Source organism: Epinephelus fuscoguttatus, linkage group LG19, assembly GCF_011397635.1.
Source record: "Epinephelus fuscoguttatus linkage group LG19, E.fuscoguttatus.final_Chr_v1".
In the NCBI taxonomy this organism is placed as follows: domain Eukaryota; kingdom Metazoa; phylum Chordata; class Actinopteri; order Perciformes; family Serranidae; genus Epinephelus; species Epinephelus fuscoguttatus.
Window position 1 is genome coordinate 17,497,975 of NC_064770.1, and position 26,651 is coordinate 17,524,625.

The 26,651-nt window shown below is 40.0% G+C and overlaps 1 protein-coding gene across 2 annotated transcripts; it reads left to right on the forward strand.

Moving 5' to 3' along the window:
- Positions 1–26,651, forward strand: tmem184a (transmembrane protein 184a). Of its 2 annotated transcripts, none has more exons than XM_049561343.1 (9): positions 1–489; positions 664–885; positions 8,705–8,870; positions 9,789–9,879; positions 13,839–13,914; positions 18,870–18,961; positions 20,317–20,486; positions 20,565–20,762; positions 25,035–26,651. In XM_049561343.1, exons 2-9 carry the CDS (start codon positions 664–666, stop codon positions 25,262–25,264), a joined length of 1,245 nt encoding a protein of 414 aa, XP_049417300.1. In that variant the 5' UTR covers positions 1–489; the 3' UTR covers positions 25,265–26,651. The 2 variants fall into 2 exon arrangements, with proteins under 2 accessions (XP_049417300.1, XP_049417299.1); XM_049561342.1 differs by having other exon boundaries at positions 1–417.

Here is a 26,651-nt window from a genome sequence, read left to right on the forward strand (position 1 = left end):
CCGTTCACCTGTGCCTAACCTGTTTATCTCTGCTGCTCCTCTGACTGGTCGCTCAAGGATAAATTCAAATCCTCGTCGTTTGAACAGAAAGTTTGAGTTTCCAGTGATTTTCACAGAATAAACGCTCCAGGCTGCCGCAGTAAATTTCTGTAAAAGGTTTAGTTTAAAGTTTAAACTCGTCGCCTGTGTGGACTTGGACCTCTGTCAGTCAGGTTATTGCTTCAAACAAGGAAGTCCGCTCTGTTGAACCCGTCGTGGATTGTCGCATCGACGGGGGGCCGTTTGGAAATGGCAGTGAATGAGGTCTGCTGGCTGTTCTGAGAGGCCATTTTATTCTGCATGTTGATCCTATAACGCTGGCTTTGTGTGGACAGCGTCATCTAAACGGGATAAAGTTGCTTCCACCGTCCCTACAAGGTGAGCTGTGTATAAAGACGGAGAATAGCAAGACAATTTTAAAGGGACAGTCTGTCACTTCCATCTACAGTGGTATGTGTTTAAATTATTTTATTTTATATATATTTCTTATTTGTAGTATGATAATAAAATCTAGGTTTTGTTGTGTTCACATTATTGGGCACCGTTCAGTCAATCCCACAGGGGACATGTTCTCACATTATAGGCGACTGTAAGCCTCACCCTGACTTTGTGTGTCTGTTTCAGATGAACATTTCATTGCAAGACATGGATTTATCAACCGAAAATAACTCCATTGTACACCTGGATGCACCGATTCTCCCAGACAAGTCAGACATCTCCAACATGACCATCATTGAGACAAGCAATGGCACAATCATAGAAGACCAGCTGTTTCTAAACACACTGGCTGCTCAGGGCCTCTCAGGGATATTTGTCTGGTCCGCCTTGCTCATGACATGCCACCAGGTGAGTTTGTGTCATCCTGGACGAGATTTCTAAATACCCGTGAAATACACCTGAAGGTACTTAAATCACTGCTCCACGTAACACTAGTGAGTAATAGCAGCCTCAAAGCGTTGTGCTCTCAGTGATGTAAATGTGTAATCTGAGATGGTTGCAGAGTGACACCTTGTATCTCCCTTGCCAGAGGACAGAAAGAAAATGCTTACATCCATAAAGGATTATTATACTGCACAGTGTCGTGAATTCAGTGCCTCAGCTTCACACCGCTTATTTTCATACTCACACCGGCACTTTGTCTTATCTAGTCAAAGTATTCCAGGCAGGTATTATCCTTTCTACTTTGTGCTCGCACTGCCTCGCTGCATTGTGGGAATGTTTTGCTTACTCTATAGTTGACTGTGACTATTAGATTAAAATGGACAAAATTCCTTTAGCTTATTAAAGGACAATCAATGCACAGCAAGCTCTGTGGGGGGAATGGATGAATAAATGGCTCAACACAGGCCACCTTTACCCAGAATCCATTTCAGTGCTGCTGTAAATGAGTGTTTCCTCTTGTGTGGGTGAGTTACCCACTGTGCGCAGATGATAGCTTATCATTATGGTTTTATCATTCGGAGAGAATGCGGTAGGGTGCAGTGTATTATCAGCAGGGAAATCAAATGATATTGAGATAGCATTTACAGCGTTATAAAGGATGAGGGTGTTTTCTTGTTCGCAGTGGTTTTAATGTTGTGCAGCTGTAATAGTTCCCAGATTTAGCTGATGACTGTATAACTTGTATTGAGTATGCATCCATCCAACATCTTCAGGCATGGGCGGATTATGAGACAGTGGGTCCCCGGGCAAAGATATGCAAAAGGCCCCACCTCTCCTATAAAGTAATATGAAATACAGACTTAAGTTGGTTTTGCCTTTTTGTTGTTGATTTGCATCTCTTTGTAGTTCTTATGCATCTTGTTGTTGTTTTGTGTCTCTTTGTGATCATTTGGTGTCATTTTTTGGTTGTTTTGAGTCTCTTTGGGGTCATTTTATGTCTCTTTGGGGTCATTTTTTGTCTCTTTGGGGTCATTTTGTGATTTTGTTTTTGGTTGTTTTGTGTTGCTAGTCATTTGCATAGTCTCTTTGGGTTAATTTTGTGTCCTCCTGTTTGTTTTCTGTCTCTTTGGGGTCATTTTGTGTCATTTTTTGGTTGTTTTTGTCTCTTTCTGGTTGGTAGGTGTCTCTTTGAGTGACATTTTTAGGATGAAGGCCAGGAGGGCCCCTTAAACTTTGCGGCCCTGGGCCTGTGTCCGGTAGGCCTGTTAAGTAATCTATCCATGGCTAGAAGTCATATGTTTTGATCATATTTATGTTAACATATAGTCATAACTAGTAGTCTGCAATATCTCGACTATACTCAATGTATCACGGCTTGCTCCATGTGGGATAACTAATGACTGTATCGTGTATCGACGTTGAGTAAACATTGTAGTGTCGTGTGTTTTAAGCCACCAGCACGAGACTTGCTTCGATGTTTTGGTCCTATTACTCTCTCCATCGTAGAGACAAACACACACACAGACAAACATATGTCACACACACTCCTCCACCCATATGTCACACACACTCCTCCACATATGTCACACACACTCCTCCACCCATCCAGACCACTTTTGCCTGCTAGTGTGTTAGCAGGTGAAGTGTGTTTTTGTATCTGCAGGGCTCCAGACTGCTACTGTTAAGTTACATTTTGCGACCATGGAGCACTGTCCCAACTTGCAAATTTTATTAATATTTGGACTGGAGAGCCGTTAGTTTGTATCCAGCTTACAGTAAATGAATAAGCACACTTATTGTTGCCGCGGTTACAGCTTAAAGGTAGGATCTGGAGGATTTTCAAACAAACAAAATATAGACATATACAAATGAAATCCTGCTTAATCATCACCTATGGGCTTCTACTCATATGTGGTGGTGACTCTGTTTGCAGAGCTTCTGCCTTTTAACTGTATTTTGATGTTTTTGTGAGCTGGGACCGCTTCTGGGCGGAGATTTCCGCAGCCAATGAGAGAGCGCGGGTTCCGTGCCCGAGCGTGCCCGAGCATGCACCTGCGCGAGCCTTGCCTGAAACTCTTCTGTGAAGCCTTCTTCCGTACCTCCGGGCTCCATACACCCAGGAGAGTTGAACCTGATAGGAGGGGCCAAATTTGAATGTGTGTTTACAAACAGCAACTGGAAAATCCTCCAGACCCTACCTTTAACTTAATTTGTTTGATGATAGTATGAACCAACAAAGCATGTGTCTTTCAGACAATGATTGTTTAGTTGCATTTTGTGGCCATGGAGCACCATTTTGACTTGCAAATACTATTAATATATGAACTAAATCTCTGCTAACATCTAAACGTAGGCCAGAAGCTTACAAATTCACAGCATAAATATCAACACTCTGGCTTGATACGGGATCATGCTTCAAAATGAAAGCACCAGTGGTTTCATTTTGATTTATTTATTTATAGCAATACTTTATTTAACTTTATCATAACAGTACTTTATTTAACTTTATTAGGATAGTTTCTTATGGCGTGACAGCTGCTACTTTAATTTATTGTAACTGTAGTTCATTTAATAATTTTGTATTTTAGGAGTCTACAGTAGTTTAGAGGAGATTTAAAAATTTTGAGATATATGTATGTATCCTGATATAGCCTAAAAATATTGCAGTATTATTTTAAAGATCTATACCCCTGCCTTAGTCATAATTGTGTCTTTTTATTGTGTAATTAATTAAAGAGTTGTTATTTTTTCAGGTACCATATAAAGCTATATAAAAACCCTCACAGAACATCATCACGTTGTATCCTGTGAGTATGAAAACAGTCCTCGTTTAGGGATTTGTGACTCAATATCCACCAAATTGGTTTCTATCTTTTTTAATATAGTACTTGTTTGGCCAAACACTTGCCACAAGACATTTTAATTGAGCAAATAAATAGTAAGTGCTCTGCAGGGAGATGGACCAGGTATTGCAACAGGCATCCCTTCTGTCACACAGGGAGAATAAAATGGTCTGCAGGACTAGTGTTGCAATGCTGGTGGTGTTTCATCTGACTTGGCTCCAGAGGATTGCTATAGACTCCTAAACTCACATGCTGAATACTAAACACAGAAAGACAATGACCTTAGATCCTCTTTGTTGTAAAGTTGCCAATGCTTTTTGGACTGGTAATCGGTGGACTCACTTTTGTTGGTGGTCTTATTGGTCCCATTGCAACATGAAGTACTCGGGATTAAGAGCAACAGACTACATTTATCGTGCTGTATGGATGTATATACTGTAACTAAATGGGAGGAGCATGAGCAGAACGTGATGCAGGCACTTCTGTTGTAGAATATATGTTTTAAAACTTGAGATACCTCGAACTCTACTTTCAGGGCAGAAATTGCAGAAACACATCTGAGATTTACTCGGGCTTGAAGCATTTTTCAGTTTACAGCTACGAATTACTGTCAGGTCAGCGTTATGGAGTCAGGAAGGACAAAGGCTTCTCTGGCTTTTCAGGCAAATGGAGGACATCAGTCAACAGTCTGCTTCACTTCACATGTTACGATGGCCAAATGCATCACACCCCTGCCCACCCTCACAGTAATCAGGCTTTAATGTGCAGCCTCTAATGGGCATTTAATCAAGCTGAATGCATTGAGCAGAGTGAGACTCTGGATGTTGTTTAGCTTGCTTCTACAAATGGAGGTTTTTAGAATGGAAAAAAAAAAAAATCAGACCCACCGATGGTGCATTTTAAATTAAAAAAAAGTACAAAACTATGTCAAGAAATTATTCAGGAAGTGAAACGACTGTAAAGCTGCAACAATTAGTCAATTATTTTTGTAATTAACTGTTCTAGTCATTTTTAATACACCAGTGCAATAAAATATTATTATGGCTTCTTGTTGTTGTTTTCAAGGAGTTATGACTAATGCTATGTGGAGAAAGTCGTTAGGATTGGCTAGCTGAGCGTAAGGCTGCTACCAAGGATAAATTTCGTTACAGATTCATCTGATGATTATTTTCTTAATTAATCACTATCAATAAAATAAATGAAAAATGCCCATTATAAACAAAACCCAAGCGGATGGCTTCATATTTCTTCAGTCAAAAATAGAGCTGCAAATATTGATTAATTGATTAGTCAATCGAAAGAAAATAATCACCTACTCTTTTATTGATTGATGTATTGTTTCAGTCATTGTTAACAAGCAAACATTTGTTGGTTCCAGCTTCTTAAATGTGAGAATTTCCTGCTTTTCTTTGTCATTAATGATGCTAAATGAGGAGTCTTTGGGTTTTGTACTGTTGGTTGGACAAAACAAGCAATTTGAAGACATACTTTGGGCTCAGGGGCATTGTGATAAGCATTTTTCACTTTTTTTGACATTTTATAGTCTAAAAAATCAATGAATCTAGAAAATAATAGGCAGATTAATCGATAATGAAAGTAGCCATTAGTTGCGGCTATAGTCCAAAACCTAAAGATATTCAGTTTCTAATCACATAAGATAAAGTAAAGGGGAAAACTGTCACATTTAAGGAACTGGACCCAGAGAGTGTTGGGCTTTTTTGCTTGAAGAATAACTTACTTTCAAGAAACTAACTAATTGTTTTAGAAGTGAGTCGACTGTCTGATGAGGTCACGCATGGATGTGGTCGTGATGTTGTGTTTGTTTTCTGTCCCTTATTAGTGAGCAGTCTGATTACTTGGATTGCTCCCCTGTGTTCTCAATTAGTTGACTAATGGGTTATAATAAGCATCTTGGTCGACTGAGAAAATTTTAGTTGGTTAGTCATTTTTTTAAATGGTCTCTTTATGACGAAGGAGTCATCAGTCATGACTAGAGAACGATCGCTATGTCTGTGGCACTATATTAATATTCCCTAATATTCTTTGGTCTGTAATAAGTGCTACAATTTAAGAGCTCTTTCTGCATGACTGCAGTCATCTGCAGAAGGACAATAATACTGAAGAAACAATTTAGCAGATTTTCCTATTTAAATATGCAACTTGTTTAGTTGAAGAGATCCTATGAGTATTTGTCAGATAAGAATTCATTTATTGTAGGATAAATTAAATTTGCAGGGTTATAAGCTATTGATGTATTTCTATTCCTTATTGTTTGTTGGATCAGAGGTGTTGCCAGGTTATGGCAGTTTCCCCACAGCTTTATGTTACAACAGCTTTGTTGTTGATTTATTAACATTGGTGAGATTAGCTCACCTGCAATCACCTGCCAGCATTACCTGAGAGCCCTTAGAGGAGCAGTTTGGCTATGCTTTAATTACACTCTCAAAAACACATCTCCCTCTGCTGGCATACAGATCACAAAGTGATGTGTTTGCTTGAGATCAGAATGGATAAGCCTGTGGCAATACGACAAGGCCTCTTAACATTTAATCAGGATGGTAATAGCTGTTGCAGATATCAACAGTTGCTCTTTGGCAGGGGTCAGAATTTCAAGACAACATGTCCTTAACATTATTTTGACTAGTAGCTTCTCTAATTAGTGACAGCTACAATTCATTTCTTACTGATCAACAATTATTTTTTGTTGTAGATATCTGTAACTTGATTATAACTAGTTGATATTTACCATTGACCTCTATTCAAACTCTGTTACAGATATCTGTAATTCAATTTTGATGTTTTGTATTTCAAAGGTGACATATCCATAATGTAATTTTGACTAGTTGCAGTTGTAATTAAGGATACAACTCAGTTCTTAATAGTCAAGATGACAGTTGTTGATTCCAACAATTCACTTCTCACTCGCGTCAATGTTCGTTTTAGGTATCTACAATCGTTTTTACATTACAGATATTCTAAATGGAATTCTAGATATTTAAAATTAAATTCGGACAAGTCAAAATTAAATTATTGATAAAGTTTGTTTAGGAATATTGAAAATGTAATTTCAGATATCTAAAATACAAGTGTAACTAGTAAAAACTACATTTATAGTAGTAACAACTATATTTGAGATATCTATGATTGCTTTTGTAACTAGTCAGAATTAAATTTTAGATATCAAAAAAAGGAATTTCCACTAGTCAAAATCTCATTGTAGATATCTTTAATGACGTACGTACCTGTCTGAAATTAATATGGCAGTTTGTCCGACATTTCATTTCAAGTGGGATGTAAAAGTTGATCAATGGCTTTCACATTATGACACCCACATATCTGTAATAGTTTGATATGTTGGACATATGTGGAAATTAAGTTTTTGATAGCTGACATAAGAAATGACATTACACTAGTGACAATTCTTTTCAACATGTTGAAGTTCAATTGTAGATATTGGTAATTGTCATCTTTACTAGTGTAAAAGAAATTATTGATGTCTAGAATTGAATTAAAGATAAAGTAAATCAGTTTTGACTAGTTGAAATTTCATTCTGCATGTGAAAATATATTTAACATGTCAAAGTTGTTCTGCACATATCTTAAATGAATATTTCAGCATTGCAAAATGACATTTTGACATGTCCAATAGTGAAAACTAAATCACTACAAGTCAACCCCACTGATTAAATGTTAAAAGGGCTTGCCATATGAGCCAACACTTAACCTCAGCCTCACTACAGTGGCAAGATGTACATTTCAGTGGGGTTGCAAAAAAATGTGAAATCATTTAAATCATTAGGATGTAGTTCATGTGTCACTTGTTTGTTTTGCCGTGTCAAAAAGCTAAGCCTTGTATATTTAACTAAGCCCAGACATATGCCTGCTTTTAACTACGCACTTGCATGTGCAAGATGAATGCCTCACATATCTTGCATCAGTTTGGAGCACTCACTGTGCACGTCCTGAAGAATAAACACTATGCTTACGCGAGATGGAATACACACATGAACGGTAGGGGCAGAGTAACATACATACTTACCATTGCCACAACCTGCTTGACTTAGAAGCCTTTCATACCATTTGCAATGGTGCCACTGTGTCAAAATGTTTATTGCTTATATCATGCAAATATGCTAGTTCTATAAGGTCTGAGTTCTCTGGTATACCCTATAGTTGAATCCTCCAGTAATGAGTACATAAGCAAGCACATAAACAATTACGTTCACAGCGCAGCCAGTTTTCTTGGCAAACCCCTGATTAAAAAGCAAATATGTCTTCTGCACAAAGGTCACTGGAAAGACGGATGATCAGACTGTCATATGCTGTGTGTGTTCCAATAAGTGCTGTCAGCTGCACCACATTAGCTTTATGGCTGCCATATGGGGCGTGTGTGTGTGTGCATGCGTGTGTGTCTGTGTGTTTTTAAAAGTAAAGGTTAAGACCTTTTATCAGCTTAGAGAAAAAAAGTCTATTTACATATCACATTGTCTGCTTCTGTGTCTGAGCCGAGCTAAAGCTGCACAATATGAGGTGTGGCCAGTCATTTGAAAGCTGGAATGTTTTATAAGGTCGTGACAATGAGAGGTGGGTGATCTCTTTTTATTCCAGTCAGCGCTGCTGCCGTGTTTCATAGCGACAGATCTTTACACAGACAGAAGTCAGTGTAGTGAGTGCAAGATAAAATCAATCTATAAATAGTATCATCCAGGTCAAGAGCACATTTGGTTGTTTTCTGTTGGCTCTCTGGTGGTTGACATGTCACATGGATCACACGCACGTGGATTATATTGCTTCAGAGTCAGTGCAGGAAAACATTGTTGGCTGCAGTATATCATTTCCTATTTTATCATCTCATACATCATGAGCAGAAATTAAGCTTCCCAGTTGTTTAATTCATAACTCTATTCTGTTTTTCTTATGTTTGTATTTTTTTATTGTAGATCTATACACATCTTCGATCCTACACTGTCCCCAATGAGCAGCGCTACATCATCCGCATCCTGTTTATCGTGCCAGTTTATGCCTTTGATTCATGGCTCAGCCTGCTCTTTATCAGCAACGACCAGTACTACGTCTACTTTGATTCTGTTCGAGACTGCTACGAAGGTAAGTACCACAAGCACTCCCCCTTCCATTATCTGCCTGATAACGTTCTTTCTGGACAGTCTGGGTTGTTTCCCTGCACCCATATCTTCCATGGCTGAAAGGAAAGCAAAGACAAGGAACTGACCAAACTAGTTTTACACCTCAGACATTGTTCTCATGTAGATAAACCTCATTATTTATAATAGGTGTTACGTTTCTAGGAGGAGTAATTTTAGGAGCATCCCAATGTGTGCACTTGTGTTTGCAAATGGAAAGAGAAAAAAAATCTATTTTTTCTTTTTTTAAAACTTTTATTTTTTTCAAAATGTATTTGTAATTCTGCAGTGATTTTTAATATTAACCTGTGCTGCAGATTTTAGTTTATTGTCTTTGCCACACTGCAGCCGTAATTGTTCATTGTTTTAAGACCAAAGCACTTCGCCAATGGCAAAGGTGAATCATATGCAAAATGGATTACAAGTAATTTGAGAAAAGGGAAAAGTAAGAAATACATTATTCAGGAGATTAGTTTCCAGTTTGCAGGCCAATTTTGTGGCTGATTGATAGTGCGGCGCATCAGAAAGCAGGGAAACTGGAATACCACCAGCGGCCACAGCTAAAACATAATGAACCTTCTCTTGACTGGACACCATCTGCATTAGCTTCATTTAATCCCTCCTTAAATAGCAACAAAGGATTAGGAAGGGATTTTCAAGACACAGAACCCTTGGAAGCTTCTTAATGTAAGGACTGAAACATTTATTGTTCCAAAATGTAGGACTAATTATTTTTTTTTATCATGTTGAAGTCTTCTCTAAAATGATTTGACCTTTTCATATAAAGTTATACTTGAAGGTGGTGAGTAATAATTGTGCAGTTGAAATCATGCCATGTATGTCACAGAGTTCAAAGACGTAACTCTCCCTCTGTCTGTTACAGCATTTGTCATTTACAATTTCCTGAGCCTGTCCTTTGAGTATCTGGGAGGAGAGAGCGCAATCATGTCAGAGATCCGAGGGAAGCCCATACAGTGAGTGCTCTCATTCCAATTCTCCATTCAGTTGTGATGTACATGTACATACTGGTTTGGTGTGGTTATACTGGTTTGAAGATTTTTACCAGCCCCTTAAACACTGTGTGTGTGTCATCATGCCACAATGTGGTTGTGGAGACAACAGTTGTAGCCAGAACTACCACAGAAGCCATTTTGTCCATATGTCTGCGGACAGAATTTGTCTTCAATATCACATCAAATAAAGTTCATTTATAAAGCACATTAAAAACAACCACAGTTGACCAAAGTGCTTTTCAAAATAAAAGAATGACACACAAATATAAAGCAATATAAAATGTACACACATATAAAACAGAATAACACTGGTAAGAACAATTGCATATGTAAAAAAAACGATTATAAAATACTAAAATATTCAAACCACTCCAGACAACCAAAGGCCATTGAAAACATGTACTTTTTAAGATTTGTCTCGGGGGTTGATTGAGAGCGGAACACTTTCCAATGTTTTGGAGCAGCTACCACAAGGCACAGTCTCCCCTCACCCACCAGCCTTGATTGCGGGACAGTTAAAAGACATTGCTCTGAGGATCCAAGAGGTCGGGAGTTGGAGTCAGGGCAGAGAAGATCAGCTAAATACTAGGGTGCCAAAAAACCTGAATAAAAGAACCTTAAAATCAATCCTGTATTGGATAGGTAGTCAGTGCAAGGCTGCTGGCACTGGTGTAATGCTGTCTCTAGTATCACAACCCTCATTAGCATCACAACTGTGCAAGATGCAGCCTTGAAACTTTAGTGGTGTGCTATTTAAATCACAATGAGGGCTGCGTTAAGAAATGGGTTTGGTACAAACAAGTGCTCCAGAAGCAGGAGGGTAGGAAGATGAATCCTGCATTAGGTCAGATACCTGGCGGGTGACCGCAAGAGAGATGATATTTTGTCTTTTTTATTTCCGGGTTTGGTTCTGGGTGATAAAAGAACATTGGGTGGGATTGTTGGTGGTGGGTTATTGGCCCCCCATTTTACCCCCCGTGCTCAAGAAACTTTATGGGTGTGTAGTTGAGATCGCAACAAAAGCAGAGTTTGAGGATGGGTGTGGTCCCTGGAAGGGGGCCGGAAGAGGTGGTTATTCATTGTAAGTCACAGATCGCGTAAAGATAGCCTTTATTTGAAATGTTAAGTTGACAGAATATCACTTTATCCTCAGCTGGACTGGAGTAAACTAAGGTATGGTTTTGTCTTTGTGTTTACAATTGCAAATGGTGCAAGGTGCATCTTGTGCCCTTGAATAAGTATTTAGTCTGAACAACACAGTGGAAGAGCAGGAGCAATAAACAAGTGCCTTGTTAATCTGTGACACTTATCCTTTATCTCAGAGCTTCTGACCAGCCTTAGACAGCCTGTGTTTTATGGCTGACTCAGCCACAGGGCAGCAGCTCTTTGCCAGGTTCTTAAGACAGTGGAGACACTAATGTTGAGCCCTGACAAATGGCAGGATTGCTCAACACCAGCCACTGGAGACGAGGCATAAATTCTACATCTTGTTTTACAAAAATTCACTGCACTGCCTTGCTGTTGCAAGTCCTTTAGGATTTCCATAGACATCCAGTATTGTGGATAATACTGTAGCGTTTTAAAGTTTAAGCTGAGTGTGTTTGAATCACCAGTAGATGAAATAGATTACATACTTCCTGTATATTTGCTATGACCATGTGCACAGCCTGCATGCCTACATACGACATTTTAATAGCACATTAGGCCTGCTCCTATTCTAATTATTATTGTACACTAATGTTAAATTCAGTTTAATATGTCATGTTCCCATTAATAAACTAGATTTGGTGTAAACTTCCTAAACAATACACCTCTGCTGTACACAACTATGAATCAACACAGGGAACAACAAATATTTGGACTACTTTCACTTCACTGCAGGCAATCCCAATTTCTTTCTCAAATTCAATTTGACTGAATAACTATGCTCTCATTTGCAAGTGTTGGCAATGCATCCGAGTGTTTGGGCATCAGTAATCAGTAAAGAAGAAAAAAACAAACAAATTAAGCAAATGGAAACAATTAGAAATGTAGACATTAGGCAAGTAATGACATGTTTGATAGTGTTTGTGCAGTCTGATGGTTGGGAGCATGAGATTAGTGTGATGCAGCTACAGAGCACCCCGACTGTGAGCTGTTGTTTAGGGGGAGTTTCAACCTAATCTTCCTCTCTGTGGCCTCCAGGCTCGGTCTTACAGCAGAGCCAGTCTTTCTTACCAGTTTATTTATTGTATCTGCCTCCCCCCTGCCTCAACTGCCTCCCAAACACAACACTGCTGACTTAGAGTATTAATACAATGAACAAAGAATAGTTACAAAAATATAATTACAAACGCTGAAACCAGAGCTCCTTAAGGAAAAAGAGTAATGTAGCCTCTTTTGTCCAGTTCAGCAATATTGTCAGACCAGTCTGGTTTGTTGTTGATGCTGTTGTTTTAGCCAAAACCATTTAGTTAATCTGCCTAAGACACCATAAGACCAGACAGTCTTTAAATCCACTGTCTCACACAACTCCTTGTACTACTGTACAAGTTGCATGTATTGTTCTATAGACTGGGAACCAGTTTCCCCAATTACAAATGAATCAAAAAAAAGGTTTATTGTATGTGCATTTGGAATTTCCAATAACCACACACAATATGGTGTAAGCAGCTTGTCTTTCAGTTGACATGGTTGACTTTTGTGTTGCTCTAAATAACCTCCAATTGGGATTTTGTCATATAGGCAGCTTTGCATAAACACTATAGTCTCAGTCTGTAACACTTTTTGTCAATCGTCAGTGCCTATTTCTGGCTATTTCAACCCTCTGAATTTGATTTTGTTGTTTTCATATCTTTGCCCCTACATATAAATGCATGTGGTCCAAATATTAGCAACATCTTTCAGTACACTGCGGTCAAATACAGCACCACCCTGAAAATGTGCCATAGGACTGAGTCAACTTACAACCAACTTGAAGTCTCCATGAAATGAAGAATACATTTTTCCCTTTTTTAATTCTGTGCCTTCGTGTTAGTTGATCATTTATTTGTTAAATCCCAAAAATATGTCAAAAAAATCCCTGTCTTTTCTCTTTTGTAAAACCAGGTACAATGGTTTTAAAATGTTTGATGACTCATCCTGCACTCAGGGGTGTTTCCTCAAGTTAATCTAATCAAATGAGACTTTGAGAGACTACCTAGCCACAACAGTCGCATACCTTTGTTTTCATTTCCAAAACAGTGTGGCTGAAGTCTAATTAATCCATCTCTCCCTTGTCCTCTCCTGTTCTAATGGGGAAGGAGGTTGTTGTGGCTCCATATCGTGCTAAACTTTAAGCCTAAATCGCTCTTGTAAATGTGCATTACTCAAATATTCTGTTTTACTGGGAAATACACTACAGTGGAGACACAAAAGACACCCTAACTTGCATTTCACAGAGACTTCAGGCCATAATGTTGACTAGGACTGCACCCAATGATAATTTTCAGGAAAGATTCATCTTCTGATTATTTTCTTGATTGATTGCTTTGTTGTTCTGTCTCTAAAATGTCTTTTTTAAAAAAAAAAAAAAAAAAAAGGTTGTCTCCCAAAGGGCAACATGATGTCTTAAAATGTCTCATTTTGTCTGACTAATAGACAAAAATCTAGTTGCATACAACAGAGAACAAGCGGCAAGTCCTCACTGACATTAGGGAAGCAAATCTTTGGCATGTTTGAAAATCCTTTGATTAGCTAAATTAATAATCAACGAACTATTATTTGCTCTAATGTCAATGAGACTGTTGGTTTATTGTGTGGCTGTTGAATTACATCGCACATGTTTCTATTATACATGCCACTCAATACATATTTAAACTTGCTCCTGTTATGTGATGCTAAATATCTGATGTCTCAGTGTTGACATGACTTCATATCATCATTTCCTGTTGTCTCCTTAGGTCAAGTTGTCTGTATGGCACCTGCTGCCTCGTTGGAATGAGCTACTCCATCGGCTTTTTGAGATTCTGCAAACAGGTGAGCTTCAATCATCCCCTTATCTGCGCTCTGGAGATGCTCCCTTTTGACCACTGAAATAAATTCACCCACATTGAGTATAAGAATACATCAAATTGTCTTGGAGAAAAAAAGATGCTGGGCTGTAAATTACCATTCTGCCCACATCTCCAGGCTGCTTAAAAATGACAGCTGTTATAATTGGCTGTGTGCTTTTCAGAGGATAACATCCACTGGTTTAAGAAAAAAAGGAAACAAAAGCAATTGAGGCCAGGTGAAAGCAGCTTGATAATAAACACGGAAAGATGATATGAGCTGTCAGCGCAGCGCTCCCTCCCAGTGTCTCAGGATGCTGCATGAGCTCCCTGCCTAACGCTGATGAAAATTGGAACTGAGATTTACGTCTTCAAAACAAAATACATGGTGAAATGAACATTTTTTTTTAATGAACGGAACGACAAGTGACAAACACTCGATGTGCCCTCATAGGAATCCTACGTGAAATGTTCTAAAAGGAAAACAGTGCAAGTTTTCTCTGATGGCACATCTGAGAGGAAACGCAGTTAAAGGATATTTCCTTGTGAGAGAACAATTAAAAGACCAACACACTTGATTGCTAAAAGAGCTTTGTACAGGTCAGCATTGTGTAGAACACCCATCTGTGTTGCTGGAGTCCCGGGTGTCAGTGCTGTGAAAGTTTTGGCCTAAAGCAAGGACTTAGCACTGAATTATTCTGCTCTTAAACTGGGTTAACCTCATTAACATTCATTGAACAGTAAGTTTTAGAAATCAATGTATTGAGCACCTGTGAAATTATTAAATGCTGCTTTGCAGGTCAATTCCCACAAAGCGAGCAACTAACAGGATTCATGTGCCGTCGGACATACTAATTTATACTAGCGGGATTACCAAAGCCCTCAGTCATATTGATCACATAGCGTTGTCACTTGGAGAAAACACCATCGTGTTAGTCTTTGAGAGAAAACTTCAAGGAGACGTATCTGCAACGGCTCATCAAAGTCAAGTAGTACAACTAGCAGATAGGACCCTGACAGAGCACAAGATCTGAAAGGCCTTGATCCATTTTCGGGTGGGGTGGTGGGTAAAAGCATTGAAATTCTTTGCGCATTTTGGGGAAGCTTCAATGTGTGATTAGAGGAGGGGTTAACAAATGAATCACTGATATGGAAAAGCAGCCTAGAGTAATTGTGGTTCTTAAAGATAAGGTTAGAGGATAAGCTGCTCTTGCATCCCAAAGTGTTTTTTGACATTTCAGTTTTAAGTCCTTTATCATATCGTGGGACACTTTAAGGTCTTACTCTTCTGAAAAAGGGCAAAAGTGAAATCCCACGGATGACAGGAGGCAGCTGTTGCGCTTTTGAGGGTCATTGGGAAGAGCGCAGAACAAAATAGACTGCCATCTGATGGGTGTGCATCGTGTCCTTGTTCATGTTACACGTGGCTTTGCACCAGTGAACACCTTGAATACATTTGCCTTTTCTGCTTTCTTTCACTGCCCCAAATGTTATCATTTAGCGGGGTGTTTTTGTGATACTTTTGTTGTCTGCAGTCCCCTTAAAGGAAAGAACAGCAGCAAGAATACACAAGCAGCTGATACAAAAAAATGGAAATGATTTATTGATGTCGGGCAGAGGTTTTATCAGAAAGGCCTCTGAGGGTTTCCCTGCAGAAATTAAAGATTCAAGAGTGGACAGCACAGAGCACAGAGGCTGGGAGAGGAGTGTGAGGCAACATAATAAAATACAATAAAAAACAACGGCCTTGTGGTCCGACACATAGATTTGTTAATTAAACTGTTATCAATTTAGGAGGATTATTTTTGAGCATCTGTGTTGTAATACGCAGAGGAGACGGGTGTTGCTGTTTAACAGGACTCTGGAGAAATTTAGAAATCACTCCTGTCGATAGTTGCCACCCGTGAGCTATTGCAGGGAGCTCTGAAGTGGTAAAAAATTATAACAGAAAGAAAATGCTTCGGGTCATTTCAAGCTGTGAATTCTCCACCAGACATTATTTAGTATTGTGATGGAAAACACCGGCAAGTTGCTTACAGAAAATGAGAGAAGTCAAATGTGGTGAAAATAACAGATGTGCACATTATCCTAAATGTGCATAACTCTTTGATTGACCAGTTTGCAATAAAGCTGTTATCAAGCCGCTAACAAGTATGTAACATATCCTCTTATCTGACATTGTATCCAGCAGTGTGCGCCAACACTCATGTAGCTTAGCATTTAAGTCTGTATAGAGTCTGCATGCATGGATGCAGTTAATAACTAAATTAATTTGAGGCAGAAACCGCAGGTGACTTTTAATCTGCTAGCATTATGAATGTGCATTGTGTTTTGAATATCAAGCATGTCAGGAAGTATCATACACAATTATTTGCTTTGAAGCTTTTAGTCCTGACAGTCTTTGCTTCCCTTATGCCTGCTCTGCTGCCAGCTTGTCACTCTGAATATTCTCAAAGCACATCAGTAATATAAATGATTATTGATGTCATTTTGTCAAGCCCACCCTCGAGTCGGGCCATTCTAAAAAGCCTCCCTCTGGATAATCAAGTCGAACACTCCTGGTCTGTTGCTTTCAAGTGCCACAGCGGTGATGGTAGTTTGGAGCAGCCTCTGTCAAATTGGTTGGTTCAGGCTTCAGTACACAACACAGAGGACATCTGTCCTCCGGTCTTATATTGCATGCAGGTCTACATCCCTCTGCATCCTCCGGCTAGTCCCTATTCACATCAGCATGAAGATATCCGTTTCAGATGGTTTACTCTCTACAACTGTTGGAGAGACAAACTTAACAGAGGATGCATTCTGTTTATTTTATGACCTTTTTAATTAAGGTATTTGCCTCCTTGCTGGGAGTTTAATGAGAGTGTCGATACCACTCTCATGTCTGTCCACTGAAGCTGCGTTTTCAACAAAAACTGTCTGTATAGTAACTTTAGTACTATATGGAAATCATACACACATGTACCTACTTCCTGGATCTGTTTAGCATTTCAACCGCAGACAGTACTCCTAAATGTTGGCGGTGTTGTTGGAGTCACTGTTCTGTCCAGCTCTCACTGTTTTTCCAGTTCACCAGTGATGCAAAGGAACATCTGCATCTTGTGTTTTGTCCAAGGATCAGGATTGCATGCCTACATTTTCAGAACAAAAAACAAACAAAACACGCTGCAGTGAGAGTCTCTCTCAATGGGATATTTAAAAATAGCGGGTTTGTGCATTGAGCCCTTGTGGTGCAAGAGAGGAGGTGTAGTGCTGCCCGAGCGCACTGGAACAACACACTGCCACATTTAAAAGAATATTCTCAGTTAACATGAAATATAGATTCATTTTTTAAGTGCTTGAAGATCCAATCATTACTAAAAGCATATGTCATCCAGGAGAGCCAGTAAAAACAAATAGCATGGTCAAAGTTGTCATTGACATTTAACGTGTTTTGACAGATTCATGTCCTCAACTCATGCATTGAGTAATGTGCATGAAAACATTCCACCTTAAATGCTGCTGCAGCTAGCAGCATTTAAGGTGGAATGCTGCTGCAGCTAGCAGCAGCATTCCACCTTAAATGCTGCTGCTAGCTGCCGGCCGTAGCCTTTGAACAGCAGGGTGAATTAGATTATATTTTGGTCAGTCTAGAGCTGCAAACTGTTAACTCATAAAAATGAAAAAGCAGGAAAACATCCTTTTATTTTGAAGTTTAAGTTTACTTTTCACCCCTCACACATGAACTGTCGTGGTAAAGAGGGAGCTGAGCTGGAAGGTGAAGCTTTCGATTTACTGGTCCATCTACTTCCCAACCCTCACCTGTGGTCATGAGCTTTGGGTAGTGACCCAAAGAATAGTGGATACAAGTGGCCAAAATGACTTTTCTCCAGGGGGTGGCTGGGCTCAGCCTCACAGAATGGGTAAGGAGTTGGACATCTGGAGGGAGCTCAGAGTAGAGCCGCTGCTCCTGCGCGTCAAAAGGAGCCAGTTGAGGTAGTTTGGGCATCTGATCAGGATCAGATGCCTCCTGGGCACCTCCCGTTGGAGGTGCTCCAGGCACGTCTCACTGGTACACCCTGGAGGGATTACATATCTCATCTAACCTGGGAGCACCTCCTGAGGAGGAGCTGGAAAGGATTGCTGGGGAGAGGGACGTCTGAGGTGCTTTGCTTGACCTGCTGACCCTGTGACCTGGCCCAGGATAAATGAAAATGAATGGATGGATAGATGGAGTTTACATTTGTATGAAAAACTTACCAGCCACAACTCACCCCCGAGCAGGAGTAATGGTTGTCTCTTGACCAATCAAGTATTGATTGATCCAAGAGTGGATCAGTATGAAAGGGTGGTGGTGAAAAATATGAACACTTCTATTGGTACCAGCCTCAACTTTTCACAATGAAAACGCGAAAATAATTATTCTATTGTGTATCGAACTGAACTGAACCAGACTCCTGGTGGAAATGAGGCTTAAGTGTAAGCCCACAGCCAGCAGCTCGTTACCTTGGCCAAAAACAAAAAGACTGGAAACGGGGGAAACGACCAGCCTGGCTTTAAGTCCACCTGCCAGCACCTCTAAAGCTCACTAATGGACAGGTTATATCTTGTTTCTTTAACCTGTACTAAAAAACTAATTTGAATGAACAACAGTTTGCTGTTTTATGAGAGGTTATGTGCCAGACTTTTTGATGGCCAAGAAATTGTCCAACTAACAACAGCTTGTAAAACAGCAGAATGTCTTTTTTACACTTGCAAGGTTTTTGAGTGGATTAAACAAACAATTTACAACCTGTTAATTAGCGAGCTCTGCCTGTTCTCAGTGAGCAGTAACAGATCTTTTCTAGGTAATTAGATATACAAACAGAGTCTGACGTCAGCCTTCGTCCTTCATCCTCCTCCTCCTTCATGGTGTCCTTGCTTGTTTGGGTGTCTCACTCTGAATTGTAATGTGTTCTCCAGGCGACTCTCCAGTTCTGCGTTGTCAAACCCATCATGGCAGTCATCACCATCATCCTCCAGGCCCATGGCAAATATCATGACGGAGATTTTAAGTGAGCAGCACCTCTCTTTCCATTTCATTCTTTTATGTTTCATACACATTCCGTGTCATTGCCAGCAGGCTTGTTTGCTGTTTATGTGCACATGGAAATAATTTTGCAAATAGAGATAATTATATCACCTCCTCACAGTTGGCGCGATGATGTTCAGAATTAAAGGGTTTCATTTCAGGCAGGAAAGTGCTGGGACTCAAACTTTCCTGTGAGAGTGCGCAGGTACTTTACTGCATGTTGTCCCGATTGTGTCACCGCCCCAACCATAATCTCATCCTTCTGGGTATTGGTGATATTACAAAGAATAAGTCAAGGGTATAATATATGGTGTAAAGAAATTATATTTCTTTTTAAGTTCTCCCCAAATGTAAGTGCTCCAAAATGAAGACACTTAATTCCTTCTTTGTGTTGCACTAAGTGAAGCACAGTTATATAAGGCGAGATGTATTGTTTCATTTCGTACTTTTACTTTGGATGTGACTGACAAACTTAATTTCAGTGTATTTCCAGTCGTATTAGATGATCCAATGAGGGTCTCGACAGAATATGAAGAGGGTAATACATTCAATAAAATTGTCTTTAGCATGTAATCAAAAGCTTTAAAATCGGCAGCTCATAAAGTCTGCCCGACTTATTTTCAGGTGCTCTTCTCCGCCTCTCAGCTCAGCATCTCTTTCTGAAGATTCAGCTGTGACAACACTTGTTTCTAAACTACTCAGAAGAAGCGCAGAGTTCAACAAGAGCTTGAGACAGACGTTTCCAATCAGCTTTATATCATTACCCTCTTACTGTGGTGCTAAAAGATAGACATGATTAAATTCTTCCTGCTTATTTCTCCACAGACTGCAACAGCAAAATTAGCAGGCAGAAGTCTTTTTTTAAGCTCTGTAGCAAGACCATGATGATTCACAGATTGTTTACTTATACGCTTTCAGCCAACCATGCACTCTATACTGCATGGGAGTAATTAGTGTAGTCACAGCTGAGGCCTCGGAGAGGCTCTGTAGAATGCAAAGAGGGTAGAAATGCAGTCTGACAATGAAACCTAGACAAGTCTGCCTTTTTGTCGAATGCATCCTGAAATAAGATGGCCATGTACAAACAGGCTTTATTAACAGCTTCCAAATGCAACGACAAAAAGGCTGTATTTCCAGCTGTTCTCGCAATATGGTTCAAAGTGTCATCAAATTTATGCTGCCAGCCTTTTTCTTTCAGCCCGAAGTAGTAAATGGATTCAAAATGTGAATAAATTGTGGCTGTCAGAACCCTTAGGGATATGATCACAGATAGAAAAATGTTGTATGGTTGTATGAAATATATAATTTTGGGTGTTTTACTACTCTGTTTCTGTGCAGCATAAATGGAGGATACCTATACATCACAATCATCTACAACTTCTCAGTCAGCCTGGCTCTGTACGCTCTCTTCCTCTTCTTCTTTGCAACAAGTGACCTGCTCAGACCATACGAGCCAGTGCTAAAGTTTCTCACAATCAAATCTGTCATCTTCTTATCTTTCTGGCAAGGTAAGCTCACCCATCTACATTTTCTGTATCAGTACATAAAAGTATGAATTGCAAATAAAAATGTTGCTGCTTTTATAGGAATGGTGCTCGCCATCCTGGAGCGCTGCGGCGTCATACCCAACGCGCTCTTCATCGATGGCCAACAGGTCGGCGCCGGCACCGTGGCAGCGGGCTGGCAGAACTTCATCATCTGCATTGAAATGTTCTTCGCTGCCATCGCCCTCAGATATGCCTTCACATGCACCGTCTACCAGGAGAAAAAGAGTGAAGTGCCAGGTGAGAGCTGTAGTCTGTACATCATTACCTCGTGGCCTCCCTTTGAAATTATGTCACCATGTTCCGCAGCTAATTGCACTTCTCCCACACAGAATAAGGACTGACACAGACTTTGAAAGTGTTAGCAGAGGCTGTAATTGTATTTCTCTGTGCTTTTTGCAGCCATTTGGTCCAGTCAGACTGATTTTTAGACTTAGATTTTAACTGATACACAAATCTGAGTGTCGACATATTCACAAATTTTGTACTTAAATGTGCTGTCGTAATCAGTGCGTCAGTCAGGTTGTAAGTCAGCAGGGCCTTTTGTCGGCCTCTGGGCACAAACTGTTACTTATGGCTCAGAGGACAGATGCCAGTGAAACAATGTAGGGGAAGATGAAGATGAATTCAAAAGCCACAGTACTGTAAGTACAGGGAGGAAGCGGCATGTTGACGTCAGTGCTGCTTCCAAGGAACAGACAAATGAAAGCCATGGGAAAAGCCTTCTGCAATGACATCAATCATTTTGCCTTTTTTCTGCTGTAGGAAACCCTCTGTTCCCTTGAGCTGCTTAACATGCAGAAGCACTGGAAGTGATGATGAAAACTAAAGCGTTTCTATATCAATCTGATATAACCATTTTATTTAATCAAGTTGAAAATCGAAGCAGGGATGAGATGAAATTATTGGTTTTCATCCTGCCAGTATGAGAAGAAATCCATTATTCATCTTGCCTATAATAATGTTGCTCCAAAGCTGATTATTACAGCTCTTTTTATTTTAAGTTGTATTGCTTTATCCATCCCGTCCCCTCCTACTGAACTGAACTTTTTGGCACGCACAGAAACACTCTAGCTTTGCTGCTGCACACACACACACACACACACACACACACACACACACATCCTCAGGTGTTGATGTGTGCGATTGCAGAGATTGCCACACCTCTGGTTTACTGTTCTCATGCTCCAGGCCTGTGGAGCGGTCAGGCAGTAAGGAGAAACTCAGCAGACCGTGCCTAACTGCCCTGCAACCCCCCCCACCCCCCACCCCACCCCCCACCCTCCCCACCTTGCCCTTCTTTTTGCCACCTCTATGAGCCAGTCCAGACTGATGTACTGCCAGTGACCCTGAAACACAAAGCTGTGGATGTCTGCCCGCTCTTTTCTGCCTTGAACACCCTTTTAGTTCTGGGGTACATTCAACCTGGCTCACAGCTGGGTGCTAAGGGACCATCAGTGGAGACGGTGACTGTGACTTGTGTTCAGTCCATTTATAGACTGCAGCCTGTGAACAGGCAACGATGAAAGAAATACATCATGTCTATTTAGTGTTTCTTCTTGAACTGATTCTCAAATAATACTGCTATCATGCCGCACAGTGGATAGTTTGTTGTGCCTATTGGACAAGTACGCAGTTAATCTTTATCCAGCAAAAAATAAAAACATTTGTTCTGGCCTCTTGAATATGAGCATTTGCTGCATTCTTTTTCATATAATTAATTATATCATATTAATTATAATTTTTTTAAGTCTGTTTATACAAAAGCAGCAATATAAAGATGGCAACTTATAATGGGCATTTTTTTTTACAGTGGAATGAATGAATGAAATGAAAATAATCATTACTTTAAGATCCACTGTGTATGATTCAGGGGGATATATTAGCAGAAAAGGAATATAATGTAATAAGTGTGTTTGCTTAAGTGCATTATCACCTGAAAATAAGGGCCTGTTTATACGGTTCTGTATATTTCTGAAAACAGGTATTTATCTTTGCGTTTGCACCAATCATTTTCATGTAACCGGCGTTTTTTCTCAATGAAAACGGAGCGTTTCAAAAACGGCTTCCAAAGTGAAAGTTTTTAAAAAATATCCATTTCTATGGAGATGTGTAAACAGGATAGACAGAGATTTTGGAAAATGATGACGTTGCAACCCAGTTCGCGCATGCCCATTAGGCGCCCGGGACCACAACAACAATGACAGATACATGTCTGGTTGTTTACATTTTGTCAGCACTTTTGGGACTACTTACGAGCTTACAGATGAACTTAGCACTGCTGCATCAACATCACCACTACATCAGCACACAAAGATATCTGCTGTGCCCAATATTAGTAAGTGTATAGCAGCTAACTATGCTACATAAGGTTAAAATGTAGTTTATCATTGTTTTTATCACTAGCGCCAAGAGGAAAACAAATCACCGTGCATGCGCAGAACATTCCCATATGGTGTTTGACATATGGAGTATTGCCACCTACTGGCCTGGCATGCTAATTGCAGCAAAAAGCTGTAAACGGGGATATCGTTTTCACAACTGATCATTTAAACCTAGGGATGGGTACCTTTCACATTTGAACCAATACAGTACCGATACCTGGTACCTGGGAATTGGTACCGGTACGCAACGGTACCTGTTTTCGGTACTTTTTTTTTGCTTGTATGTGTGGTAATAAAGGATATTTAATTTAGAATTTTTTTTTTGTCAAAACTAACATTTATTTCTCAATATCAAACAGGATAAAACAACATCTAACACTGTTTGTAACATAATATCAAAAGGTAGCCTATATAATTGACTATGCAGCAGTTCTTTTTATTGCACAAAATGAACCCACTCCTACTACCTCCTATTCCTCCTCTTTCCCCTCTGGGAAAAATGTGTGTGGCGGAGTGTAACGTTAAAGTTAGAATACAAGGAACCGAGCTGATAATGATAACTAAGGCAAGTTAAAATGCGAAGAACGTTAGAATGACCAGAACAAAGCCCAATCATCTTAAACACTAAGCTTATTAATTACCTGGAACTGATGTAGCTGATGCCGCGCTTAATCACCGTCGTCATCATCAAATGTTAATCCCACTTCTTCTGCCCCGATGCTGGCTGCAGATGACAACGAGCCACTAGCTGCAGGTGTGCTAACGCCGGGAGAAGTAGCCTTAACTTTCAGGCTATCAAATACTGTGCAGTCGTCTGCCTTTAAAAACACCTTGTGCTTGACCAGGTGCTTCCTCAGGTTTGAGGTATTTCCGTAGCTGGCCTTCGCAAATATTGCAGCAAGCGTAGTCTGCATCGAACTTTGAGATATGGAGCCACACCTTTGACCTCTTTCTCTCAGCCATGCTGCTTTGTTGATAGCTGCCACTGATGTGATCACGCTCTCATGCGTACAATGCTGCGTTCACGATAGGCAGTGAAAACGTCTCTCCTCCACACTAAGTCCCTAGGATGCGTTCAGGTACCGAAATGTGGTACCGTTTGATTTTACGTGAATCGATACTCGGGATTACCGGCCGAATTCCGTCGGTACCAATAAAAGTACCAAACTCGGTACCCATCCCTATTTAAACCTGGAATTTGTTTTTTTATATATACGGGATAAATAAAAGTCTGTTTTTATTTCTGTCAGTAACTGTGTAAACAAGGTCTAAGAATTGTCCTGCTATCGTTACCTTAGAATGAGATGCTTATATCTACATAGGGAGAGGGTCATCGTCCATTGAATCTGCCATGTTGCACTGCCATGTTTCTACAGTAGCTCAGAATGGACAAGCCAAACACTGACTCTAGATGGAGCCATTTGCATTTGCACATCAGCCACCATAGTTAGAAGCTCCTCTGCGATGAGCAACGTCAGAGGAACACTTATTTTTTCAATGTGAAACGGTCATTGTTTTTACCTGTTAAAACTACCTCGTCTGTTTGTTTTGGAGAGGAGGAGACCACTGCGGACTGGTTGCAATCTTAAATCCTCACCACTATATTTCGCTTATTCCCCCTAAATCTTACACATTGTTGCTGTTCTTAATTGTTAAATTAAATAATGATTATTGATAGTTGTGTACACATTAGTTAAGTAGTAGTTACACATTTTGGGAAATACGAAATAATAAACAGGCTACCATTCTTATGTCTCCATGGTAAATAGCTGGATCTAACAGCTTGTTAGCTTAGTTTAGCATAAAGACTGGAATGGGAGAAACCGTTTGCATTGCTCTGTTTGAACAAAACCCACACTTCAAATCAGCAGCTCTTAAATTCATCAGTTAGCAGGTTATATTTGCTTATATTTGCTTATACTTATATCAAAAACTGGAGTTAAAACAACAATTTAAAACTTTACAGGAGATGTATTATGCTAGTCTATTTCCTGACTGGGAACATTTGCCAGGCAACCAGATAAGACTCCAGGAAGTTACTGTCAGACTACTCCCAAAGCTGTAACACTGTCGTCAAGTGCATGATTGTGTAATCGTTTATCTCCCAATGTCGTCATTGTTCCCACAGAGGACGTCCCACGTATGCAGAGCATCTCCAGCGGTCTGAAGGAGACTATAAATCCAGGAGACATGGTGCAGGATGCGATCCACAACTTCTCCCCAGCCTACCAGCAGTACACCCAGCAGTCCACACAGGAGGTGGTCCAGCCCAGCACGAACGGAAAAGTGTCCTCAGGCAACAAGAGCTCCCACAAACCTGACAAAATCATGCTGATTACCTCTGATGACGAATTCTAGGCATTTTCCCAGCAAGATCCAGGTGTTTGTGTCCTTGCCACCCCTATCTCTGACCCCCTGGGGAAACAGCTGTATGGCATATCACACAGAGCTGGAGTGAATCCAGGTGTCTAATTTTCATGATCCCAGTATTTAAGGTGGACTGCATACTTCTGTCCTGTTTTAATAAATAATTTAATCACCAAAAGGAGGATGAAATTAATAGCAGTTTTTAAAAAACGATAGCTGATCCATCTCTTTCTGGGCAGTAATAATCACAGGAAAATGCCATGTCACCTTCACCGTATCAGAGACATCTGGAGCTGTGCGTTTTCTTTAAATCAAGGTGCAGGATGTTCAGCAGTGTCCCTGATCCTGATTCTGTTTCGTTCATTATGTCAGCGCTTGCTCTCTGGCCGTCTGAAGTGCGCTCTCTCTGATTCATGTCAGTTTCAAAGAGGAGATGATTAATATGTGACTCCGGGAGGGATGCAGGGAAGCCAGCAATGGCTGGGAATGACACTTTATGGACCGTCTCTCGCATCTGCTTGTTTGAAGTATTTGCTGAGCATTCCTCTGCATGGTTTCCTGACAAATGGAAAGATTTGTTCAGAGACACTTTCGTTTTGGAGCAGGCACTTCAAACTGCAGACTATAGCACTTCGCAGTCCTTTGTGTCTACCGTAGCATGGACAAATTGGATAAACCTGTCTCCTACAAAGTGGGAGTTGTGTTATTCTCATTAATTTTCCCAGCATGCTAAAGAGTTTAATTCAGTGCAACCAGACAGCCATTCAACAGACGCTAACAATTAGTCTTTTTTGCAACTTCTGCACTACTGTAGAAGCTTTTGGCAGAAACTTTTAATGTTTGACGTGTTCACATCAATATTCACGTTGTAATTCCACATTCCAGGGATTATGAAATATGTGCAGAGTTTAATTGTTGTAAATTGTAGTGTTTAACGTGTTATCTTTGTGTTTAAAAAAAAAAAAAAGCTCTGCTTGGATTATGAATTGGGAAGATTTTAATGTATTTAATGTGTGTAATTCAGCCGTAGTCAGAGCAAACCAAATCCTGTGTGGGGAAGAGAGAAACTCAAATCTATGCGCTTCGAGAAACTTCGTAGTTTCTTCTCCCACTTCTATTTCTGTAGCAATGTTATCATCTGTGATTGTGTCACATGGGAAACATTTAGAGACTAATTTTGTTTATCATAGGTTGTTTTAATTTCTATATCATCTTGTGCCAATTATAGCTGTCTTTCTGGGAAAGCAGACATTAATTTACTGTCGGGTACTAAGTAATATTTAGAGATTGTAAGGAATAGCTGACATACAGTATGTGTCTTAGTCCTGTGTGGCACTCATGCTAAATTAAACAATTGTTTTTGCTTTTGTATCTTGAA

What these genes read in the sequence shown, in the direction of transcription:
- tmem184a (XM_049561343.1), top strand. Translation starts at nt 664, where the DNA reads ATGAACATTTCATTGCAAGACATGGATTTATCAACCGAAAATAACTCC. An exon ending in TTTTGAGATTCTGCAAACAG is followed by an intron (nt 13,915 to 18,869) that starts GTGAGCTTCAAT and finishes TGTGTTCTCCAG; the next exon opens with GCGACTCTCCAGTTCTGCGT. An exon ending in GAAAAAGAGTGAAGTGCCAG is followed by an intron (nt 20,763 to 25,034) that starts GTGAGAGCTGTA and finishes TTGTTCCCACAG; the next exon opens with AGGACGTCCCACGTATGCAG.